At 43.1% G+C, this 21,999-nt stretch overlaps 1 protein-coding gene across 2 annotated transcripts in view; it reads left to right on the forward strand.

Annotated features, from left to right (window-relative positions):
• LOC122544302 (RPA-related protein RADX-like) overlaps positions 1-21,999 on the forward strand; it is a 35,342-nt gene continuing 13,343 nt past the window's right edge. For both annotated transcript variants that reach the window (XM_043683436.1, XM_043683437.1), the window contains exons 1-8: positions 1-638; positions 4,944-5,089; positions 6,146-6,329; positions 10,660-10,768; positions 17,574-17,665; positions 18,064-18,207; positions 19,255-19,371; positions 21,047-21,220. In XM_043683436.1, coding sequence (XP_043539371.1) covers positions 41-638; positions 4,944-5,089; positions 6,146-6,329; positions 10,660-10,768; positions 17,574-17,665; positions 18,064-18,207; positions 19,255-19,371; positions 21,047-21,220 — 1,564 coding nt within the window. In that variant the 5' untranslated portion in view covers positions 1-40. The remainder of the gene's footprint in view (positions 639-4,943; positions 5,090-6,145; positions 6,330-10,659; positions 10,769-17,573; positions 17,666-18,063; positions 18,208-19,254; positions 19,372-21,046; positions 21,221-21,999) is intronic.

Consider the following 21,999-nt stretch of genomic DNA (forward strand, 5'->3'; position numbering starts at 1 on the left):
GTCACGGCGCCGCCGGCCGTTTCCTTCAGCCTGCACCAAGATGGAAGTGGGCGAGCGGGACAAGTGCGCCTTCAAGGCGATGTTCCCGGCCTTCGGCGCCGGCCGCGGGCCCGTCCGCTCGTCGCTGGTGTGCCAGCAGCCGGTCGTCGTGCTGTCGGTGGAGAGGTACCCGCGGGATCCGGGGAGCGGCGGCGGCGGCGGCGGCCTGTGGGAGGCGCCGGGCGAGGGCGACCTGTACGACCTGAGCCTGTCGGAGGGCCACTGCCGCCTGCGGGTGGTGCTGCGGCCGTCCCTCAACTGGACGGTCCGCCGCAACCTGCTGAGCAGCGGCTGCGAGCTGAGCAACGTCCGCCTCGCCCTGGAGTACGACGAGAGGCGCCTGGGAGTCGGCTTGCTTGTCTTCGTGCTGCTGGAGGCCCAGGTGGTTGCCTGGGGAGACGGCAAGGCGCCCCCTGCCGTCCGGAGGCTGAGACTGCAGAAGCTGCACGTGTTCAACGAGGGCACTGAGCTGCCCATTGGCCCAGAGCTGCCCATCAAAGCCAAGAGGCGCTACTACCTTTCTCTGTGGGATGCTGCCAATTACTATGGGGAGGCTTGGCACCGACACCCGCCTGGGCAACCCACTCAGCGATTTGAAGGTGAACTGGCAGTGCTCAGACCCGAAGAACGGTCGCAGCAGGCGTAAACCGCTGAAAGAACTGCGGTTGCCGTAAATCGGAAACAAAAGTAAAAGCAATTGCGGGGGAAAGCTCAGTAGGTCTGGCAGCATCTGTGGAGAAGAGAAATCAAGAGTTCGCGTTTCAGGTTGAGTGGCCCTGCCTGGTGACTGCAGCGGACTCAAGACATTAACCCTCTCTCTGTCTCTCCCTTTGCAGATCCTGTCAGAAATCACAGGACACCAAGTTATAGTCCCAACAGGTTTCTTTGAGATCACAAGATTTCAGAGCACTGCCCCTTCGCCAGGTGAAATGTCAGATTAGGAGTGTGGTGGCTCAGTGGTTAGCACTGCTGCCTCACAAAGCCAGGAACGCAGGTTCGATTCCAGCCTCAGGGCGACTGTAGAGTTTGTACATGGGATTCCTTCCACAATCTGGGTGGATTGGCCATGTTAAATTGCCCACGAATGGGAATCCATAGCATTACAGTGTCTGGGTGGTGGAATGCAGTTTAGAGTGTTGGTATGGACTCGATGGGCTGAATGGCCGCCTTCCATACTGTAAGGATTCTATCGTTCCATGTTTATATCTCTGCAGAGAACAGTGCATCTCACAGCACTTCCACAGTTGGTGGTCTTTTTCCTTGAAGCATAGCCCAGACCCCACAGCAAGTTCCCAGTCCAACTCCGAAACAAAACCGAAAACTGCAGGTGCTGGAAATCTGAAACAAAAACAGAAATTGCTGGAGAAATTGACCTAGTCCGGAAGCATTTGTGGAGAGAAAGCAGAGTTAACGTTTCAATTCCAGATGGGTGGCATGGTGGCTCAGTGGTTAGCACTGCTGCCTTACAGCACCAGGGACCCAAGTTCAATTCCATCCTCTGGCAACTGTTTGTGTGGAGTTTGCACATTCTCCCGAGTGTCTGCATGGGTTTCCTCCCACAGTCCAGAGATGTGCAGGCTAGGTGAATTGGCTATGCTAAATTATCCATAGTGTTCAGGGACGTGTATGTTCGGTGCCTTAGAGGGAAATGGGTCTGGGTGAGGGTCGGTGTGGACTTGTTGAGCTGAATGGCCAGTTTCGATTCTATGATCTGCTGAGTTTCTCCAGCAGTTTCTAGTTTTGTCCAGACCTACCTGGGATCTTTCAAATCTGCAGCCAAATCAAATCACTAATGTTTTTCCTTCAACCACCCGCCCCTGCCAAATTCATCCATCCCAATCTCTTCCCCTCCAACCCCTTACTCCCACCACGATGCTTTGCTGGGCTACTATTCTAAACCGAACAAGCTCCCAGTCGACAGCAACGTAATGATGACCATTCAGGGTGAATGTTTGTGAAATAGAGCCAAATATTGAGTAGGCTGCCAGGAAAACTCTCCTGTGCCTCCTCAAACCACGTAGCCTCAGTATCCTTTACTTCAAACCCCCAAGAGGGCAGGTGGAGGGAACAGAATCTTGAAAGAGAGTACTATCTCATCAAAAAAATGGCATCGTCAACAGTGCAGCACTGTGTCTGAAGTGCATTTGGAATAGTGGCTTGATTGTTCACATGCAAACTGCATTTGAGAGGACAGAGTCATTGATTATCCTGATTAGCTGAACGATACAAAATGAAGATTACTCAATCACCTAATATTATAGCTTACTGATGAGATACCAATGAGACGTACCTCAATATCAGAGAGGTTTAAGCATGAAATAGTGGGCACTAAATGTAATGTGAATGTAGCCCCTCACAACAGCAACAGAAAATTTGGGATATTGATGATAACTCGATGGATATTACTGATATAAATTCTCTATAACACTTTTTACATTGTTAATAGAATTACAACCTCAATGTCCCAAAGCGCTTTACAGTCATTGAAGTAGTGTGCTATTAGCAATCCCACTAGCTGTACTGCTTCAGCTTTAAACTGTTGTTCAGGGTACTGCACAAATGCAAGTTTGTCATTCTTTCACTACTGTACTATGACCATCTGCATGGAATTTATGCTCATGTCTCTGAATAGGGTGTGAATCCACAAATCTCTCTCAAGCAAGAATTCTATTCAGTGATCGGTTGCTGATGGTGAGGATCAGTAGGCTAGATTCCAATCCTAAAAGATCTCTTTTACCTTGTGCATAAATCTTCATGTTGAGGAACCAGTAGCAATTATTGTTGGCAGATAGTTTGCAAACAGGTAATGCAGATCAACCACGATTACCATCAAGCTAGCAGTATCGACATTTATAACAAGACTATTAGATAAATATAAGGTAAAAACAATGACTGCAGATGCTGGAAACCAGATTCTGGATTAGTGGTGCTGGAAGAGCACAGCAGTTCAGGCAGCATCCGACGAGCAGCAAAATCGACGAGCAGCTGCTCGTCAGATGCTGCCTGAATTGCTGTGCTCTTCCAGCACCACTGATCCAGAATATTAGATAAATATAGCTGTCTAAGTAAAAGACTATTAGATAAATATAGCTGTCTAAATAAAAATGAAAGCTTATGGTGCTACCGAATAAATCTTGCTAACTTGTGTGGATGGTGACAGTTAGAGGCAGACCAGGATTTGCAGTGATTGTTGAGGAGCTGCACAAGTTAGGGGATGGCGAGCATTAAAAGGTGTTTATCTGTCATTTCTGCTACTCACCTTGAGCTATAATTCTTTTATTTTTAAGAGTATCTTAAAGGCATTGAGTAGAATTGTTGCTGAGTAATGGTTGTTTACTTTGATCAACTTCAAGAGTATGAATTCAAATCCACTATAGAAAGGTGTACAATTCATAGATTGACCTCAGAAATTTACATGATGCATTAAAAACTCAACTGATTCATTAATGTTCTACAGGAAAGAGCTGGCATCGCCCTTACTTATGACATAATTTCATTTGATAGCTAACTGTGTCATCTGAAGTAACTTAGTAAAGCACGCAGTAGTCAAAACAATTGCTGGCATGTCCATCACCTACACAGGACAAGGGATGGCCATTAAAACTGATCACATCCCAGTCACACATGTTGATATCAGTAGCTGATTGGTGCTATATAGGGTAATTTGATTTTTTAAAAATTAATTGATGGGATGTGGGTGTTAGTGGCAAAGTGAGCATTTATTCTCGTCCAATGCTCTTCTGAGAGGAGGTGAGCTGCTGCCTTGAGTCACTGCAGTGTGTTTAGCACATGTAGATTACATATTTCCAAGTGAGGTTGGTGAGTGGCTTGGAGGGTAACTTGTTAATGGTGTTGTTTCCATATATCTTCTGCCCTTGTCTTTTTAGATTGTAATGGTTGTGGGTTTTGAAATTGTTATCAAAGGATCTTTGTGGAATTCCTGCAGTGTACCTTGTAGATGATCTACAATTCTGCAACTGAGCGGTGGTGGAGGGAGTGGATGTTTGTGGATATGATGCCAGTCAAATTAATTACTTTGTCTTGGATGATGTCGAACATCTTGAGTGTTGGAGCTACACACATCCAGTGCTGTTTTCCTTCAAAGGGAAAGGGAAGAGTCAGACTTGCTTGCAGGTTTTATGGAGAGCTGAGATCCCAACTGGTGTCTTTTCTCTCAGTTCTGTGACAAACTGCTACTTAAAACCAATCCAAACACCATCGCTGGACATGTTCAATTTTTTCAATTCAAACGTACCCGATGCTAGTTTGTGTCTCAAAAATATCAAATCCAGCTTCATTAAAAAAATACATGTCTTCACATAACTAATAAGTGATTGCATAGTTCCATGTTTGTTTTAATTATTTTAAAAAGCTGGTAATCCAGACTTGCATATTCCAGTTTAGATTTCAAACCAAAATATATTTAGTCCTTACAGTGGAGAGATTAGTGAAGTTGCAATTCTTCACCTTCGAGTAAAGAAGGTTAGGGGAAAAAAAATTAATAGAAGTATTTAAAATCACGATGGCTTTAAAAGAGTAGAAACTGTTTCCACTGAATGAACATGGTATTTGAGGGATATTGATTAAAGTTAATTGGCAAAATTCCTGGGCGCCTATGTGAGTACAGTTTTTCTTAAGCAGTGAGATGTGGGCTAGAATGTTCTACCTGATAGGGTGGTGCAAGAAGATGCACCAGTAACTTTCAAAAGGGAATTGCATCAGTATTTGTTTGGGATTAATTGGATAACTCCTACAAAGGGCTGGCACAGATGTGATACTGAGCACCTTCTATGCTGTATGATACTGTAATGCGCACAGGATGAAGGAGCGGGGACATAGCATAATGTGTGTGGCGGGAGCAGATGTTCACCTGGATCTGACTTGTTTCTGCTGGATGTACACAGGATCTTATAGCATTGATGTAAGACAGCTGGAAGGTTACACCCAGAAAAAGAAAAAGGATCTTCCACCAGTGATTGTTCGTGTCCTCCGCAAGTTCAGACTTTGTCATTTTGGACGGCCTGACAGATATTCAGAATGCCCATTTCAGGTAAACACTATTATTGTTATTTTCTCATTCCAGTTTACTTCCGCTGGATTGCAGTTCTGTGTACACATGGAATTCTTCAGCACATGACCAAGTGGACATTCTCATATAAGACCCCAGAGAGTGCCAGCAGACTGAGACATTGAGGAAACTAGGTTTGCTCCTACAGAACTGACAAGAATTATCACTTTCTGTGTTAGTTCTCTCGAGCTTGGTTGTACGTTCCCTCTGAACTGTTTCTTATTGATCTTTGACAGCATCTCCATATTCTCTGGCTGATTTATTTGAAGGCCTATGGATCTAATTTGCAAATCACTCCATGGTTTTCCTTCACTTTGCCTCAGTGTGGTGTTCAGCCTCCTGTTCCAATGTGCACTCACTCTTCTCATTCCTTTACTTGGCTCAAGTCATTCTACATTCCCTCTTCCTTCTTGGAGCATCAAACTCCATTAAAATCTTTCGTTTTCATTCTACTAACTTTGTGTTCTTCCGGCCTGGCACTTAACTACTCAGAGTCAAAAAGGGTGGCACTGGAAAAGCACAGCAGGTCAGGCAGTATCCAAGGAGCGGGATTCCTGATGAAGGGCTTATGCCCAAAATATCGATTTTCCTGCTCATTGGATGCTGCCTGACCTGCTGTGCTTTTCCAGTGCCACCCTTTTTGACTCTGACTCTCCAGCATGTGCACTCCTCAGTTTCTCCTACTTATCCACTCACTGCTGATTTGGTGTAAATTTTCAATTTGGGGCAAGAAGATTGGCATTGTACTCCTCTCTAGTCCAATAGCTCCGGAGCTAGTTCCTCACCTTGTTGTTTCTCATGGTCAGGAACCTGCTGAAAAATACATATATATAGATGTCTGAATTGGTTGGCTGTAATGGGCCACTCAGACAATTGATTGTTCAGACTTAGTTCAAGCTAACAATGAGCTGTTGAGAGAGGAGGAGAAAAGACTATAACAGTAAAGCTTGCAATTAAGTGGTTTCCGTGCACTTGCAAACTATTTAAAGTAGGAATGCTTTTATTTTATTGAACATGTTCTCAATTTCTATCCTTTAGGCCAAATTTCTAGTAGCTGATAAGTCAGGCTCAGCAACAGTTGTGTTGTGGAACTCCCTGTGTATGGATTGGTACAGACATCTAGAACCAGGGATGGTGGTGCATCTGCGCAACTATGTTGTGAAGAAAAGTTACACCACACGTATGGGGCAAAACCCTGAAGTTTCAAAGGAGCCAGCCTTAGGTACTGTAATAATGCAGCTGTCTTATTTTGTCTGTTTAAGACACTGAAGCTTTCCGTTCTGCATTTGTAGTTTTAGAGTAATGTTCCCTCTATACTGCTCCACCAAACGCTTGCTAGATAAGTCCATGTGGGTTAGACACAAATAAAACACTATTACCTCAAACACTTAGTGTTACAGCAAGATAGATCTCAGAAGGAATCCAAGCTTGACAGATAATATGTTTAATTATTGCATAGAGCTGGAAAACGTGGAGAATAGGAACGGGAGTAAGCCATTTGGCATGCTCCAGTATTCAGCATGATAATGTCTGATCCTCTTTCTCAATGCCCATACTCCTGCCTTCTGCCTACACTCTGTTTCCTTTGGTCAATAGAAATCTGTTTCTTTATAAACGTATTCAGTGAATTGGCTTCCATAGCCTTCTGTGATCAAGCATTCTAAAGGTTCACCACCATCCGAGTGTAGGAATGTCTCGTCATCTCAACAGAAGTAGCCTGTTCTGCTTCCTCAAGGGCTGAAGATTGTCGTTACACCTGCCTCAGGAGAGAAGAGCCCTGGGACCAATGCAAGACACACGGAATTGGATTCACCATCAAGAACAAACTTGTCACTGACTCTGAGGTTCCTGAGGGCATCAGCGATCACATCATGACTGTCTACAACTTGCCAAGAACCGCTAAACAACAGTCGTGAGTGTCTGCTCCAACTCTTTATGCCATAGATGAATCCAAAGAAGGCTTCTATTCTACCTTGGATACCATAGTCATCAACCTCCTTTGGGAAGATAAAATTATCTTTCTTGGAACTTCACTGCCAGGGTTGGAAAGGACTTGCAATCCTGGAAAGGAGCCATCAGAAAGGAAGGAGTTCAGAATTGCAACTGCAGCATGATTCTTCTGCTCACCAAATGTGTGGAACACCAAATACGTTGGCCGTCTCCAACACACTGTTCTGCCAAAACGACCATTTCGGGGCTTTGGGAAGGCATACGTGGTCTAAGTATTGGGACATGATCAAAGACATCATCATTTGATCCCGAGACCAAGGTGCTGTCCTCGTTACTGAAGTGGTCACCAAAGCAGACAACTGCTGCACAGGCCGCTGTCTCATTCGTACCTCTGTGTCCATCACATGCCATCAGAAACAGCTGAAAACTAGGAAACAGTTCAGGGAAAGGCTCAAAGCTGAGTGGCTTCAAGAGTGACTTTCTAATAATGTCTTCACCAAAATCCCCAAAGAGTTGACTGTAAGGGAGTGAAGGAAAGAACTGAAGATGGTCATCAACCTATGCTGTGAAGAAACCATCAGCTACAAGACCAGGTAAGACCAAGGCTGTTTTGATGAGAATGGCCCCATTATTCATCCAGAAGAAGTGAAAAGCTATCCGGGCCTGGCAAATCAATGTCATCAGTGGGGCAATGAGGAGAGCTCAACAAAGGCAGACCTACAAGGAAAAACTAGGGAAATAAAGAACCACTGGCAGACTGGAAAAGCTAAAGAGCTGCAATTCCTTGCCAAGAAGCACAACATGGGAGACTTCTTCAGTGCCACCAAGGAAATTATTAGATCCAGCAGCATTGGCGTCAAATCAGTACTGAGTCAGGATAGAACTATTTTGAGAGGCAGAGGAAAATATCAGCCTCTGGTAAAAACATTTAATGGAACTCCTAAATCACGATGCAATAGTAGGTGAGGAAGTGTTTGATGAACTCCCCAACTCCCCATCGAAGGTTATCTTAGACTCCCACCTAGTGTGGCAGAAATCAAAGCCACCATTAAACACAAAGAATGGGAAAGCTGTTGGAGTGGATGGGATACCAGTGGACATTTTAAAACTTGGAGCAGAGCTTACCTGTCATCCCCATCGAATGTTCCTGAAAATTTGGGACAAAGAAGAAATCCCTGCCAATCTCAGGCACGCTGCCAATGCCACTGTCTTCAAGCAAGGAGTCAAAGTGGACTATAGGAACTATTAGGAATCTCTCTACTCTCCATCATCAGGAAGATCAATGTCCGAATTCCTTCTGAGGAAATCCTTTCTGAAAGCCAATGTGACTTCTGACCAAACTATGCAAGTATGGACATGATTTCACTGCTCAGCAACTCGAAGAGAAATTCCATGAGCAATCCAACTAGATGGCATTCATTGATCTGACCAAGACTTTTGATTCAGTTAATCAGGAAGTGCTATAAAGACCTAGTCAAAGGTCGGCTCTCCAGAGAAATTCGTATCATCATCCATGTCATCCATAGTAAGATGTGGTGACAGTCCTCACTGACAAAATATAATAATCCTTCTGAGGTCAAGACAGGAGTCAAGCAGGGATGTGGCATTTCCGCACCCTTTTCTCCATCTTCTTCATTACTCTTTTTCATCTTGTCAAGAGTAAGCTTCTGATGTGGACATTGTCGTCACGATGGACAGAAACTTTTTCAACCTCACTGGATTGAAATCTAAGGAGGCAACTCTGACCTTGTTTGTGAAATTTCAGTATGCGGATGACAATGTCTCCGAAGACAATCTTTAAGCCTGGCTCAACACCTTTGTGGAAGCATACTGAAGAATTGGTCTCTGTGTCAACCTGAAGGAGACTCAACACCTTTATCAACCTATCTCAGTCAAGTTCAATGGACAAAAACTTTCAAATGTGGATTGTTTCCCATTCCTGGGAAGTTACCTCTCGTCTAAGGTAGGCATTAATGTGGAGATTCAACATCACATCCAATCTGTGAGCGCTGCCTTCAGACGCCTAAGGATGAGAGTCTTTGACAATCGTGACTTCAGTGCTGATAGCAGGATTCTTGTGTATAAGGCAGTCAGCTTTTTGACTCTCCTACATAGCTCCAAAACTTGGACTATGTATATACATAACCTCAAGGACCTGGAGACCACATCAGCTGAGAGTTTAGGCATACTAATTTCAGTATCCTTGGAGCAGCCAGTAGCACTACCGACAAGACCATATTCATTGAAACTAACACCACTGGGCCAGCCACAAGCTTAGGATGCCTGAGTTCCAACTGCCAAAGCAAATCTTCTTTGCCTAGCTCTGGGAAGATACTTAAATGAGAAGAGAACAAAGAAAGCACTTAAGAGACTTGCGAAAAGTTTCCCTCAAGAAGTGCAACATTGATATCAATGCATGAGGGACACTCTTTCAGGAGAAGCTGTCTTGGAGGAAGCGTGTGTTTGAATGGACACGATTCTTTGAGAACACACGACAGCAAGAGGAAATGTGGAAAAGGAGCCAGGCATAGGAATGTCAGCGATCTCCAGGCCAACGAACAATTATACCTCGTGGAGGCACCTCTCAGATATGTGGTCGGGCTCATCAGCGACACAAGGATGCATAGAATCCATGACCTGTGACACGCAACTTCCTAGGGGTCCATTCCCGTTAGTGAGGGATTGCCAATGGCACCAATAGAGGGTAATGTGTATGAGATGCTATGTGGGAATAGATGGACATAGAGACCATGAAGGGCCGTGGGGATGGGTGTTAGAATAACTTGGCATGAGGAGCCATTGGTGTGGAGCATGAGGGGGTGTATACCCTGACATGGGTAGGCATGAGAAGAACCTTTTGCACTTGTTTTTCAAAAGATTCTCCCATTACCAATTCTGGTTCTAACGTCTTTGAATCGTGACTTTGAAAAAGTTATCCAACTCCATTAAGATTGTGGAAGACCAGGACTTGCCTATCTGTGCACTGGAGCGAGCCATATTGGGAGTGGAAGGTGCATGCTTACCACCTGAAACAATCCCCACTCTTGAAAGGCTGTGGTGAAAATTCATAACTGGGAAATAGGAGATGGGAATCCGAGAATATGGTTCTGGTCGCCTCTCCCTGATTTAATGAAAATCTTGGCCTTTATATCCACCTGAGAGAGCAGACAGGCTTTGGTATAAAGTTTTGTACGAAAGCTGCTCTTTTTCTGAACTTGAAGCAGTCCCTTAGTACTGTAGTGACGGCCTGTATTCTGTCTTGTGTATCAGGAGTAAGTTTCTCATCAATCATGGTGCCATGGCTCAAATGTATTGCTTTTCCAAGCTCCCCAGATGTGTTAGCAAATAGTAATTTGTACAATAAACCTTATACAAAATTATAAAATCAAGGCCTTAGATGGAGACAGGACAGAATAGCAGATCTTTAAATGGATGGATTATCACAGAATTACCTGCTCTGTATCACCACTTCAACCAAAAATGACAATTATTGTTGATTGCATGTATGTGTAACCACAGAAGATACATTTTTAATTAAGATAATGTCAGTGACCTTTAGTACATAATTGAACTTTGCTGTTTAACCTTTGCACTGTTTCCAGAGCTAAATTTAAACCCAAGGAATCCAGCAGCTGGAATTACCGTGATCAATGACAAGGATGTTAGAGAAGAGTGGCACTTACCAGCGCTGCAGTATTGCTTTGTCACCAGGTAGCACACACTTCCTGCTTTGTGCTAAATAACTCAAATAACCCTTAAGCAAAATAGCAGCCTTGAAGAAAAGAGTGGCCTTAAAGCGTGATCCAACCTCAGGACCAGATGTTTTCCATCCCGGGGTTTTAAATGAAGTAGGTGAGAATATTGCACATGCCCTAACTATAATCTTTTAGAGTCTCCCTGATTCTAGAACCATTCCTTTACATTGGAAAGTTTTGCACATTCCTTCACTGTTTAGGAAAGGTGAGAGGAGAACCAGGGGATTATAGACCAGTTAGCCAAATATCTGTTGCCATGAAATTGCTAGAGTCTTTAAAGAAAAATGAATTACAGCAGCAGAAAGCCTTGATCAGAGAGAGCAAATGTGGATTTGTAAAGGGTGGGCTGTGTCTGATTAATCAGATTGCATTTTTTTTTAAGTTCTGACTGAAGTAGTGAATGGAGGATTGTTTTTGGTCGTTATTTGAATTGACTTCCAGAAGGAATTTTAGGAAGTTCCTAAAGAGACTGTTAACTACAATTGAAACTTATGAAGTTGATGGTCTGGTTAGGAAATTGGCTGGCAGTCAGGAAAAATGGAGAGGTTATTTAATTAGCAAAATGAAATCAGTGGTCATAGAGTCATAGTGATGTTCCTCATGTATTGGTACTGTGGACCTAAACAGTTCACCATATCTCTTAATAACTGAGCTGATGGGTTAGAAAGCCATGTAGCCAAATTTGCCAATGCAACAAAGATAGGTAAGCAGTGTAGGTGATAGTAACTACTGTCATGAACAGTTACAGAAAGTTATCAAAAAGAGTAATGGAAGTCTGACCTTTACATCGAGATGAAAACAATACAAGGTGGTAGAACCTGTATTTTAACTGTACAAAACATAGTTTAGACCATGTCTGGAGTGAGTGCAAGGAGGTTTGTCAACTGCATCTATCTATTGATCATGGACACAGTACAAATAATTTGCCTTAGGAGAAGGGAAATATTTTTAAAAGGACATGAGTGATACCTTGTTCACACAGAGGGTGGTGCATCTATGGAATGAGCTGCCAGAGGAAGTGGTTGAGGCTAATGCAATTACAACATATAAAAGGCATCTAGATGGGTATATGAATAGGAAGGATTTAGAGGGATATGGGTCAAATGTTGGCAAATGGGACTAGGTCAGATTGGGATGTCTGGTAGTGGCGGACAAATTGACCTAAGGGTCTGTTTCCCTACTGTATAGCTCTGTGACTCTATATCTGGACGTCCAGGGTTATATTACAGTTTTTTAAAATTAGAATTTTATTATCACGAGTACTCAAGTATAGGAATACCTCAGTACAGTTAAAAAAAAGTATAAAGTCTTACACAAATTAGGGATCTGTTTCTAAATTAGATGGTAAAGGGGTGATCTAAGTGAAAATTTTGCTACCTCCATGTTTTAGGGGATGAATATTCATAACTAGGCTGGAGAGGGCGCAAGAGGAATATCTTAGTTTTTCAGAAGTGTAATTAGGAAACACTTTTGTTCACTCTCAAAGTTGTTCTGAACTCACTGCACTGACATTTATTGGTAAATTTCAAACTGAGATTGATGCTTGTTAATTAAAAGGGCATTTTTGGGATATGAAGTAAGGTTGTAAATCAGTCATGGTTTTGTTGAATGATGAAACAAATAATTTTAATTAACCTGCCTTTACTTACATTCAGTTCAGGTGAAGCTTTAACTTAGGCTTTTAGGCCAAAAGATAGGGACACTACCACTGCCCCACAGGTACCCCTTAACATTTATGACACCTCTGGGACAGGTGGGAGTAGAACCTGGACCTTCTGGCCCAAAGGTAGGGACTGTACCATTGTACCTTAAGACTCCTGAATGGTGGATTAGGGTTGGATAGAATTCCATGTATGCCATGTTGAACTTTCTAATAACTAGCAAGGATAAGCACCTTGTGCATTGCATGATAAGTTGAAATGAATTAGTTACGTATTTTGCTAACACTGAAATGATTTGGGATTGAGTAATGTTTCACTTTCTTCGGTGTGCTAGTCATGGATGTTGGTCATTGTCTAGTTCCTTATCCCAGACTCCATTGAAACCATGGGCAGAGTCTTATTAAAAGGCTATACAACTGTAGAAAAACATTGACGATCCCTGACAAAGTTCATGATTTGGACATTGAATGTCAGAAAGATGGATCTTAGTTGTGACGGCCATCCATATTAGAATAACCTGTCGACATACTTTTAGAGTTCATTTTTTAAAAATTCGTCCATGGGGTGCTGAGATCACTGGCCAATTCCTCATTCATTTTCCTGGAAAAGGTGTGGTAAACCACATTCTTAAACTGCTGCAGTTCTTGGGTTCTGTAGACATCTACAGTGCTGCAGGAAGCATGTTTCAGGATTTTTGACCCTGTTATTATGAATGTAAGTTGATGTGGTATTTTCATCCATCTGCTGCCCTTGTCCTTCTAGATGGGGTGTTTGGAAGGTGATGGTTCTTAATTATATGCTATTTCTATAAACTTGACATGATCTTTAGCTAACTACGAACTCTCTTTTGAATCATTTTCTTTCTCATCGGGGTGTCTGATATTGTATCAATGTTGACCTCTCCTTTTTGTTTTTCACTCATTGGGACAATTCACAAGAATTGGATGCGGTGGCAATCACTTGCTACCGAATATAGTTGTCTACCTTGGGAATAGTGTGTCATCAGTTCTGTGGGGTTTTTGCATGGCTGTTGAGCCCAATTCTAGAGCCACATCTCCAACCACACATTTGGCAGCTATTTCCAGGAGGTGGCATTGATCCTTGGCATTGAGGGTGTTTGCGTTTCTTTCTCTGCTTCCTTTTCTGTGCTTCCTCTTGCTGACTGTCATTCTCGAAGAATTCTATTCCTTCATACAAGAGCTCCCTCTGAGTTGGTTTCTTCTGAACGAGGATCTCCCATGCGTTGAAATCTGTGTTGCATTTCATAAGGGAAGCATTCAGGGAGTCTGTGACACTCTTCCTTTATCCTCCTCTTACTTGAGTATCTTCCTGGAGCTGGATGAAGATGATTTGCATTGGAGCTCAGGCATCCTACGCCAAAAGGTGTGGCACTGGAAAAGCACAGCAGGTCAGGCAGCATCCAAGGAGCAGGAGAGTCGGTGTATCGGGCATTAGCCCTAGGTGGGAAGGAAGATGGACAAGTAGGATTGTTCAAGAGGGCAGGGTCAAAGAGGAGGGTTGGATCTGGAGTAAGGTGGGGGATGGGAAGATGAGGAAACTGGTGAAATCGACATTGATGCCATGTGGTTGCAGGGTCCCAAGGCAGACAATGAGGCATCCCTCCTCCAGGCATTGGTTGGCTTGGATTTGGTGATGGAGGAGGGCCAGGACTTGCATGTCCATGGGGGAGTGGGAGGTGGAGTTGAAGTGGCCGGCCATAGGGCGATGGGGTTGTTGGGTGCGTTGCCCTATGCTTGTCCTCCTGGCTGATGTGGAAAATCCATCTCAAACAGCCTTAATGCTACCTCTCAGGGGCCTTGAGGCAGCATCTATACATAATCTCAAGTTTTGGAGCAATATAGAAGAGTCAGAAGAATAACCGTAGTCAGTTCTGATATCACACGATAGTTCCTTTTTCATCCAGTCTCGGGTTATAAGAAAATTGTGCAATAGCCACGCCATTTAAGCTAATGGGACTGAAATTGCATTCTAGACAATACTGGTAAAGAAAGTTCACATTTTGCAAATAATGGTATAAACTCTTCAATTGCGTTAAAGCCAATTCGAGTTGAAGAAATGCACGTTATTAGCAGAATCAGCTGTACTTTTGCATTGCAAGATCTTGGTACCAGCATGAAAGTTATAGTCCATCATCCTTAGGCATCCAAAAGCGACACTCACAGATTGGACGCGATGTCAGATCTCCGCATTAATGTCAGTCATAGATGAGATTTAGCTTCCTTGGTAGAGGAAATGTTCGATGTTTGGACGGATTTCTTTGTTGATCTTAATGGAGGAATGGACTGAAATTTGACCTGGGACAGGAATGTAAAGGGTTTGTCTTCTTGAGATTGAGGCTGAGATTAATTCTTCGATATGTTTCCACAAAGGCATTAAGTAAGGTTTGAAGATTCAATTCCGAGAGCGCGGAGATGATCTCATCCGATTACCGAAATCAAGTGAGCTCTGTGTTGTTGTCTTCGTGAATTTTGACTGGTTGAGGTGGAAACATTTTCTCTCTATTCTGTAGACGGTGGTGGTGATGAAGATGGAGCAAAGGGAGGGGTTGATGACACATCTTTACTTGACCACTGTCTTGCCCTCAAAGGATTCTGTTATATTACCATTGATGAGGACCGTCGCCAGTATCTAGCCATAGAGGAGACAGAGGATGTTAATTAATTTCTTTGACCAGCTGGTCTTTGACAGGGTCTTTCAAAGCACTTCTGGATTGACTGAGTCAAATACGGAACATTTTTACAGTATGAGTAGATTTGATTTGATGTATAATTGTCACGTACTGAGACACAGTGAAAACTATTGTTTTGTGTGCTAACCAGATACATCATACCTTACATAAGTGTACATTAGGGTAATAAAACATAATGTAGAATATAATGTTACAGCTACAGAGAAAAATCAACTCTAATATATGAGAGGTCCATTCATAAGTCTGATAACAGCAGGGAAGAATGAGTTCCTAAATCTGTTGGTACATGATTTCAAACTTTTGTATTTTCTGTCCGATGGAAGGTGGTGCAAGAGAATAGAACTGGGGTAGAAAGGGTTTTTGATTATGTTGACTGCTTTCCTGAGGCAGCAGAAGTGTAGACAGAGTCATAGAAGGAAGGCTGGTTCGTTTGATGGACTGGGCTGTTTTCATAACTCTTTATAATTTCTTCCAGTCTTGGGCAGAGTGCTGTGATGTATCCGGATAGGATGCTTTCTATGATAAGAGTAAGAGTCATGTGGATATACCAAATTTTTTTAGCCTTCTGAGAAAGTAGAGCCATTAGTGTGCTTTCTTGACTGTTGCATTGACGTGCACAGACATAGAATGCTGATTGGTGGGGGTATTACAATGGAGAATGCAACAAAGTAGATAAATCACCAGGGCCAGTTGAAATATTTCCCACGCTGTTGCGAGAGGCTGGGGTCAAAATAGCAGGAGCATTGGCAAGAATTTTCAATTCCTCTCAGGCCACAGGAGAGATGCCAGAAGCAAGAACAGACGTTTCTGGAAAAGCTCAGCAGGTCTGGCAGCGTCTGTGAACAGAAATCAGAGTTAATGTTTTGGGTCTAGTGACCCTTAGAACCTAAGAGATGCCAGAAGATTGGAGGGCAGCCAATATGGGGCTGTTATTAAAGAGGGAGCAAGGGATAAGTGAGGAAACTACAGGCTGGTTAGTTTAACCTTGGCACTGGGAAAACTGTTGGCCCTGCAAGTCATATCCACATCCCTCGAGTGAATTAAGGAAAACATTGCTGAACAATAAAATTAACCAACACTTAGAGAGGCAGGGATTAGTCAAAAACAGGAAAGTTATTTTTCGAAGAGGTAACCACGTGTGTAGATGAGGGCATCGACATAGTCAAGGCTTTCAATAAGGTGCTGCCTGGGAGACTGATAACGCAGGTAAGAACCCGTAGGATCCGAGGAAATTTGGCTAATTGGATCTGGAATTGGCTGAATGGCAGGAAGCAGACATGATGGTGGAGGGATGTTTCTGTGACTGGAATGCTGTGTTCATTGGGGCTACGCAGTGTTGGGCCCTTGCTGTTTGTAATATACATAAATGATACAAACTCGAATGTAGGAGTGTTGATCAGTAAGTTTGTAGATGATAACATTGATGGGGTGGTAAATAGTGAGGAGGATAGCCTTAGATTACAGGAGGGTATTGATGGGCTGGTCAGTGGTAAATGGAATTCAATCTGGATAAGTGTGAAATGATGCACTTGGGCAGGACAAAAAAGGCAAAGGAATTAATGATGTACAGTAAGATCCTGAAAACATGGAGGATTGGGGATCTTGATGTACATTACACTGGTCTCATATGTTGCAGGGAAAGTAGATAAAGTGATTAGGAACTCACATGGGGTATGGCCTTTATTAGCTGAGGCATAGAGTTTAAGATTGGAAGGTTGTGCTGAAAGTGTACAAAAAGTTGGTTAGGCCACAGCTAGAGAATTGTGTGAAGTTCTGGATTCCACACTGTGGAGAGATGTGATTGCACCAGTGAGATTACAGAGGAGATTTATTTACCAGGATGTTGTCTGGGCTGGCGAGTTAGTAATTACGAGCAATTGGATAGATACGCACGCACGCACACACACACCTTGGAGCAGACGAGACTGAGGAGGGACATGATTGAGATGTATAAAATTGAGGGGCATGGATAGCGTAGACAGGAAAAAACATTTTCCTTTTGTTGCAGGGCTCTGTGACCAGAATCATAGACTTACAGTAAAGGGCAGGGGGTTTAGAGGGAATGTGAGAAAACTTTCTTCATAAGGGGGTGGTGGCAATCTGGAACTCTCTGTCTGTAAGGTAGTACAGGCAGAAACCCTCATCACATTTAGAAGTATTTAAATGTGCTTTTACAATGTCAAGGCATTACAAGGTCATGGGCCAAGTGCTGGAAAGTGGGGTTAGAATAGTTAGGTGGTGGTTTTTGATCATTGCAGACTTGATGGGCCAAAGGGCATTTTCTGTGCTGTAAACCTCTGTATTCTCCAACTTAAGTTGAGCTTAAATGTGCTTGCTAAATTGTACATGGTAACAGATTGGTAATTGTATCTGTATCATTGTTGATGCAGGAAGGAACTATCAGAACTTTCCTCTGGCAATTTGTGCAGCATCATTGGCTATGTTACTTTTGTCGGTAGACAGGAACGCATTCGAATCAAAGGTATGTATCTCACTCTCCCAGGCATTTCTCACTTCCTGTACTTAATCATAGATTTGTATTACTCCCAAGGCCTGTCAAACTCTCTACCTCATTCCCAGGCATCTGTCATTCACTGTACCTCACTCCCAGGGTGCCTGTTACTTCCTTTTCCTCTCTCTCAAGCATCTTTCTCTCTCTCTATCTCAGTTCTTAGATTGGTCAGCTTCTCCTAGCATTGGTCATGCTGTGTACCTTACAGATTTGTGAAAGTAATGGCCAGCTGTACTGTAAAGTTCTATGACATAGATTATACAATGGTCTTTTAACGGTCTTCCTTAATATCTCATCACATATGAGGGCACGCACATTGGGTTAAGGGAACTCAGTCCAGCTGTTTCATGTTCAGTTGATCTTTGCAGAGCGACCTGACGAATTCCTGGTTTACCGCTGGCTGCACCTAATTGATGGAACAGCCTCAGAACCTTTTGTCCTGAAGCTTTTCTCAACCTCTCAGCCCGAGATTCAGAATCAGATATCCCCGTGCAGCATAGCAGACAATACCGGTAAGAGGCTTCACATCACTTGGTGTTTGTGGTCTTTGTGAAAAAGTGTGCTCCCATGGCTTACTCTGTAGCTTGACATGAAACTGGGGGGAAAAATAGAGATGCATCTCTGCCGCGTCTTTCACAATCTTGGCATGTGTAAAAGCAACCAGCTCTGCTAAAATATGGAACATGTGGCAGCCAGATTGTGCACAGCAAGGTTCCACAAACAGCAGCAGGATAATGACCAGATAGTAGACCTTGTTATAATTTTACCTGAAGGCTAAATATTGGCTCATGACACTAGGGAAAGCAATCCTTTTTGTCTTTGAAATAGTGACTGTGGGGGGATGGATGTTTTACATTCATCTGAGAGGGTTTAGCCACTTTTGGAATATTGCATCCAGTTCTGGTCTCCCTCCCGATCAGAAGGATGTTGTGAAACTTGAAAGGGTTCAGAAAAGATTTACCAGGATGTTTCCAGGTTTGGAAGATTTGAGCTACAGGGAGAGGCTTAATAGGCTGGGGCTGTTTTCCCTGGAGAGTTAGAGGCTGAGGGGTGACCTTGTACAGGTCTATAAAACCATGAGGGGCATGGATATCGGGTCTTTTCCCTGGTGTCCAAGGATGTGTAGGCTATGTGGTTTAGCCATGGGAAATTCGGTGGGAGGATCTGGATGAGATGCTCTTCAATGGGCTATTGGGGACATGATGGGCCAAATAGCCTTCTCCATTCTGTAGGGATTCTATGATTCAACAAGGATGAAAAATTATTGGGAGTATGCAGGAATGTAGATTGGAGGTTAAAATTAGCCATGATCTTATTGAATGGCAGAGCAGGCTTGAAGGAATGAGGGGCCTTAACTTGTACTTTGTTCATACCGTTCAGTAAGGAATATTCTTAAAGGGACTCACCAGTGTGTTGGTTGTGCATTATTACCAATTTCCGGATTCCAAACTGCTCAGGAACATTAGCAGAGGAGGGCCTCAACTTAGATGATGCCAAGATAAACAGAATGATTCAATGAAAACCCATGCTCAAAAGTGTTTCTTTTTTTTTGATTTAAGTGACCTTGCTTGTGTGTACGAATGTCACACTGGAATGCAAAACGATCAATACCAGTGGGAAAAAAAAAGCATTTCCTTACCTGCAAAGCACAACATACAGCCAGGTATATGTCAATGGTATGTATATGGCGAGAGGACGTCTAGTGCATGTATTGTTGGGAAACTGTGAAGGAAGGGGCCCTGTTTTCTTGGACTTCCTCATGACTATAGGGATGGGAATGAATAGAGTGTGGGGTGAAGCCTAAATATAGAGGGTAGGTAAGAAAATAGAAAATATTGTAATCTGTAGAATTTTGTTGGGTAAACATTTTGAGTGTCTTGGACAGAAGGCAGATTGATGAAGTTAAGATATAGATCAATCTAAGAGTTAGACAGAATGATCTCCCGTTCTATGTCAGTCTCCTGATGGAGGTTACTTGGAGGGGAGAGAGACTTGAATTTGGTTCAGCTGACACTTTTTAACGAAAGCCTGATCAGATGAAAAAAGGTTTAGTGCTTTGTTGGAGGTGCAGAGGACCCTTAACAGAATTGTTCACATTCTGTGAATGAAGTTAAACTAATCCTCTGCAGTGCATTATGTTTGATTGCTAGAGGCACATATGCCATCGCAAAACTGTCCAATAAAACAGAATAAGGGGTCGCCCTTTTAAGATGGAGATGAGAATTTTTTTAGTTATAGAAGCTCATGAGACTTTGGACCTCTACTTTGGAAGTAGAATCTTTAAGTAGTTTTGAAGGAGGAATAAATATATTCTTGATATTAAAGCAGGTGAAAGGTTATTGAGGGTAGGTGGGAAAACGGCATAATCACATGATTTTATTGAATGGTACAGCAGGCTTGCGGGACTGAGTGATCCCCTCCTGAACCTGATTGATACTTCTGTAAACTTAAGAGCAATTTGAGGCCCTAAGAACAGCTGAGGATTTGTCCTTGTCTTTTAGACCAATTGAGGTAGGATGTTTTGGTCACTGCATTGAGTATAGGAGTTGGGATGTCATGTTGCAGCTGTACAGGACATTGGTTAGGCCACTTTCAGAATATTGCGTTCAGTTCTGGGTCTCCCTTCTATAGGAAAGATGTTGTTAAACTTGAAGGGGTTCAGAAAAAAAATTACAAGGATGTTGCCAGGGTTTGAGCTATGGGGAGAGGCTGAATAGGCCCAGGCTTTTTTTTCCCTGGAGTGTCAGAGGCTGAGGGGTGATCTTATAGAGGTGTATAAAATCCTGAGGGGCATGGATAGGGTGAGTATCCATGGTCTTTTTCCTTGAGTAGGGTAGTCCAAAACTAGAGGGCATATAGTTTAAGGTGAGAGGAGAAAGATATAAAAAGGGCCTAAGGGGCAACTTTTTCATGCAGAGGGTGGTGCGTGTATGGAATGAGCTGCCAGAGGAAGTGGTGGGGGCTGGTACAATTCCAACATTTAAAAGGCATCTGGATGGGTATATGAGTAGGAAGGGTTTAGAGGAATATTGTCCAAATTTTGGCAAATAGGACTAGATTAATTAAGGATATCTGGTCGGCATGGACAAGTTGGACTGAAGGAAATGCTGTACAGTTCTGACTCTATGTAGACAACTAGTGCCCCAACTCATTATAAGTTCAGAATGGTAAATGAGCCTGGAATTTGGTGGGCCTGCCACTGCACCAGGCACTTACAGTTATCTGTCCAGGAGGCAGGAAGTGGTGTGTGACATTATGAGCAGTTCCCCTAGCCTCTGAGCATTGAAGTAATTCACTGCAATAATTCTTAACTTAGGTCTTAATGTTTTTACCTCCACCTGTCCCCTTTAGGCCATCATCAAGGGAAATTATATGTGAAAAACCCAAAGGTAAAGGAGTTTATTAATTGGATACAATCTGCCAAGGATCAAGAAAGGGACACATTAAGTCACACTCAGATTGGTGGATGTTACACCTATCCTCCCCTTCCTTCAAGTGAGCGGGATTATCGACGTGAAATACTTGGTGAGGAAGCTGGAACTGGTCTCTTGCTTAACATTGGTGTTGCATATTTCTTTTATCTGTTTTAGCCTTCTCTGCTCCGCTGCTGTCTGCCTTCCCTCTTAGAAGGCTGTGGCCTTCACTACCACTGCAGAATGTTGGGACATGATCAAAGCTGATACCTCCATTGCAGCCAATGCTGACCAAGTGCTTTGCTGTAGGAGTTGCAGTCTGTCTGTTGCTCTGCCTGTCCTTATGGTGGATATAAAAGATTTCAAGGCCACTATTCAGAGATCTCCCTGGTGTCCTGCAATTATTCAACATGACTGTCAAAACATTGTTACTTTAAGGTAGGTTGCCCTCCTTTCTATGCTATAAAAGTTAGATTCACAAAGACCTACAGCATGGAGACAGGCCCTCTAGCCCGAACAGGTCCATGCTGACCAAAAGGTCCATTAACACTAACCGCATTTCCTTGCACTTGGCCAAATGCCTTTTAAATGTTACTAAGATACCTGTCACAACCACTTGGCAGCTCATTCCACATGCTTACCACTCTTTGTGTAAAAAAAAAAATGCCTCTTGGGTTCCCTTTTATTCTTTCCCCTCTAACCTAAACTGATGCCCTCGAGTCCTTGATTCCTCAATCCTGGGAAAAAGAAGCATGCACCTGAACTCCAAGGTCTCTGTGTTCCACTACACTCCTTATATAAGGCTCTACCATTCATCATGAAACTCCTACTTTGATTTGACTTTCCAAAATGCAAGACCTCACCCTTATCTATATTAAACTCTATTTGCTA

The sequence above is a fragment of the Chiloscyllium plagiosum genome, chromosome 48, assembly GCF_004010195.1.
Source record: "Chiloscyllium plagiosum isolate BGI_BamShark_2017 chromosome 48, ASM401019v2, whole genome shotgun sequence".
In the NCBI taxonomy this organism is placed as follows: Eukaryota; Metazoa; Chordata; class Chondrichthyes; order Orectolobiformes; family Hemiscylliidae; genus Chiloscyllium; species Chiloscyllium plagiosum.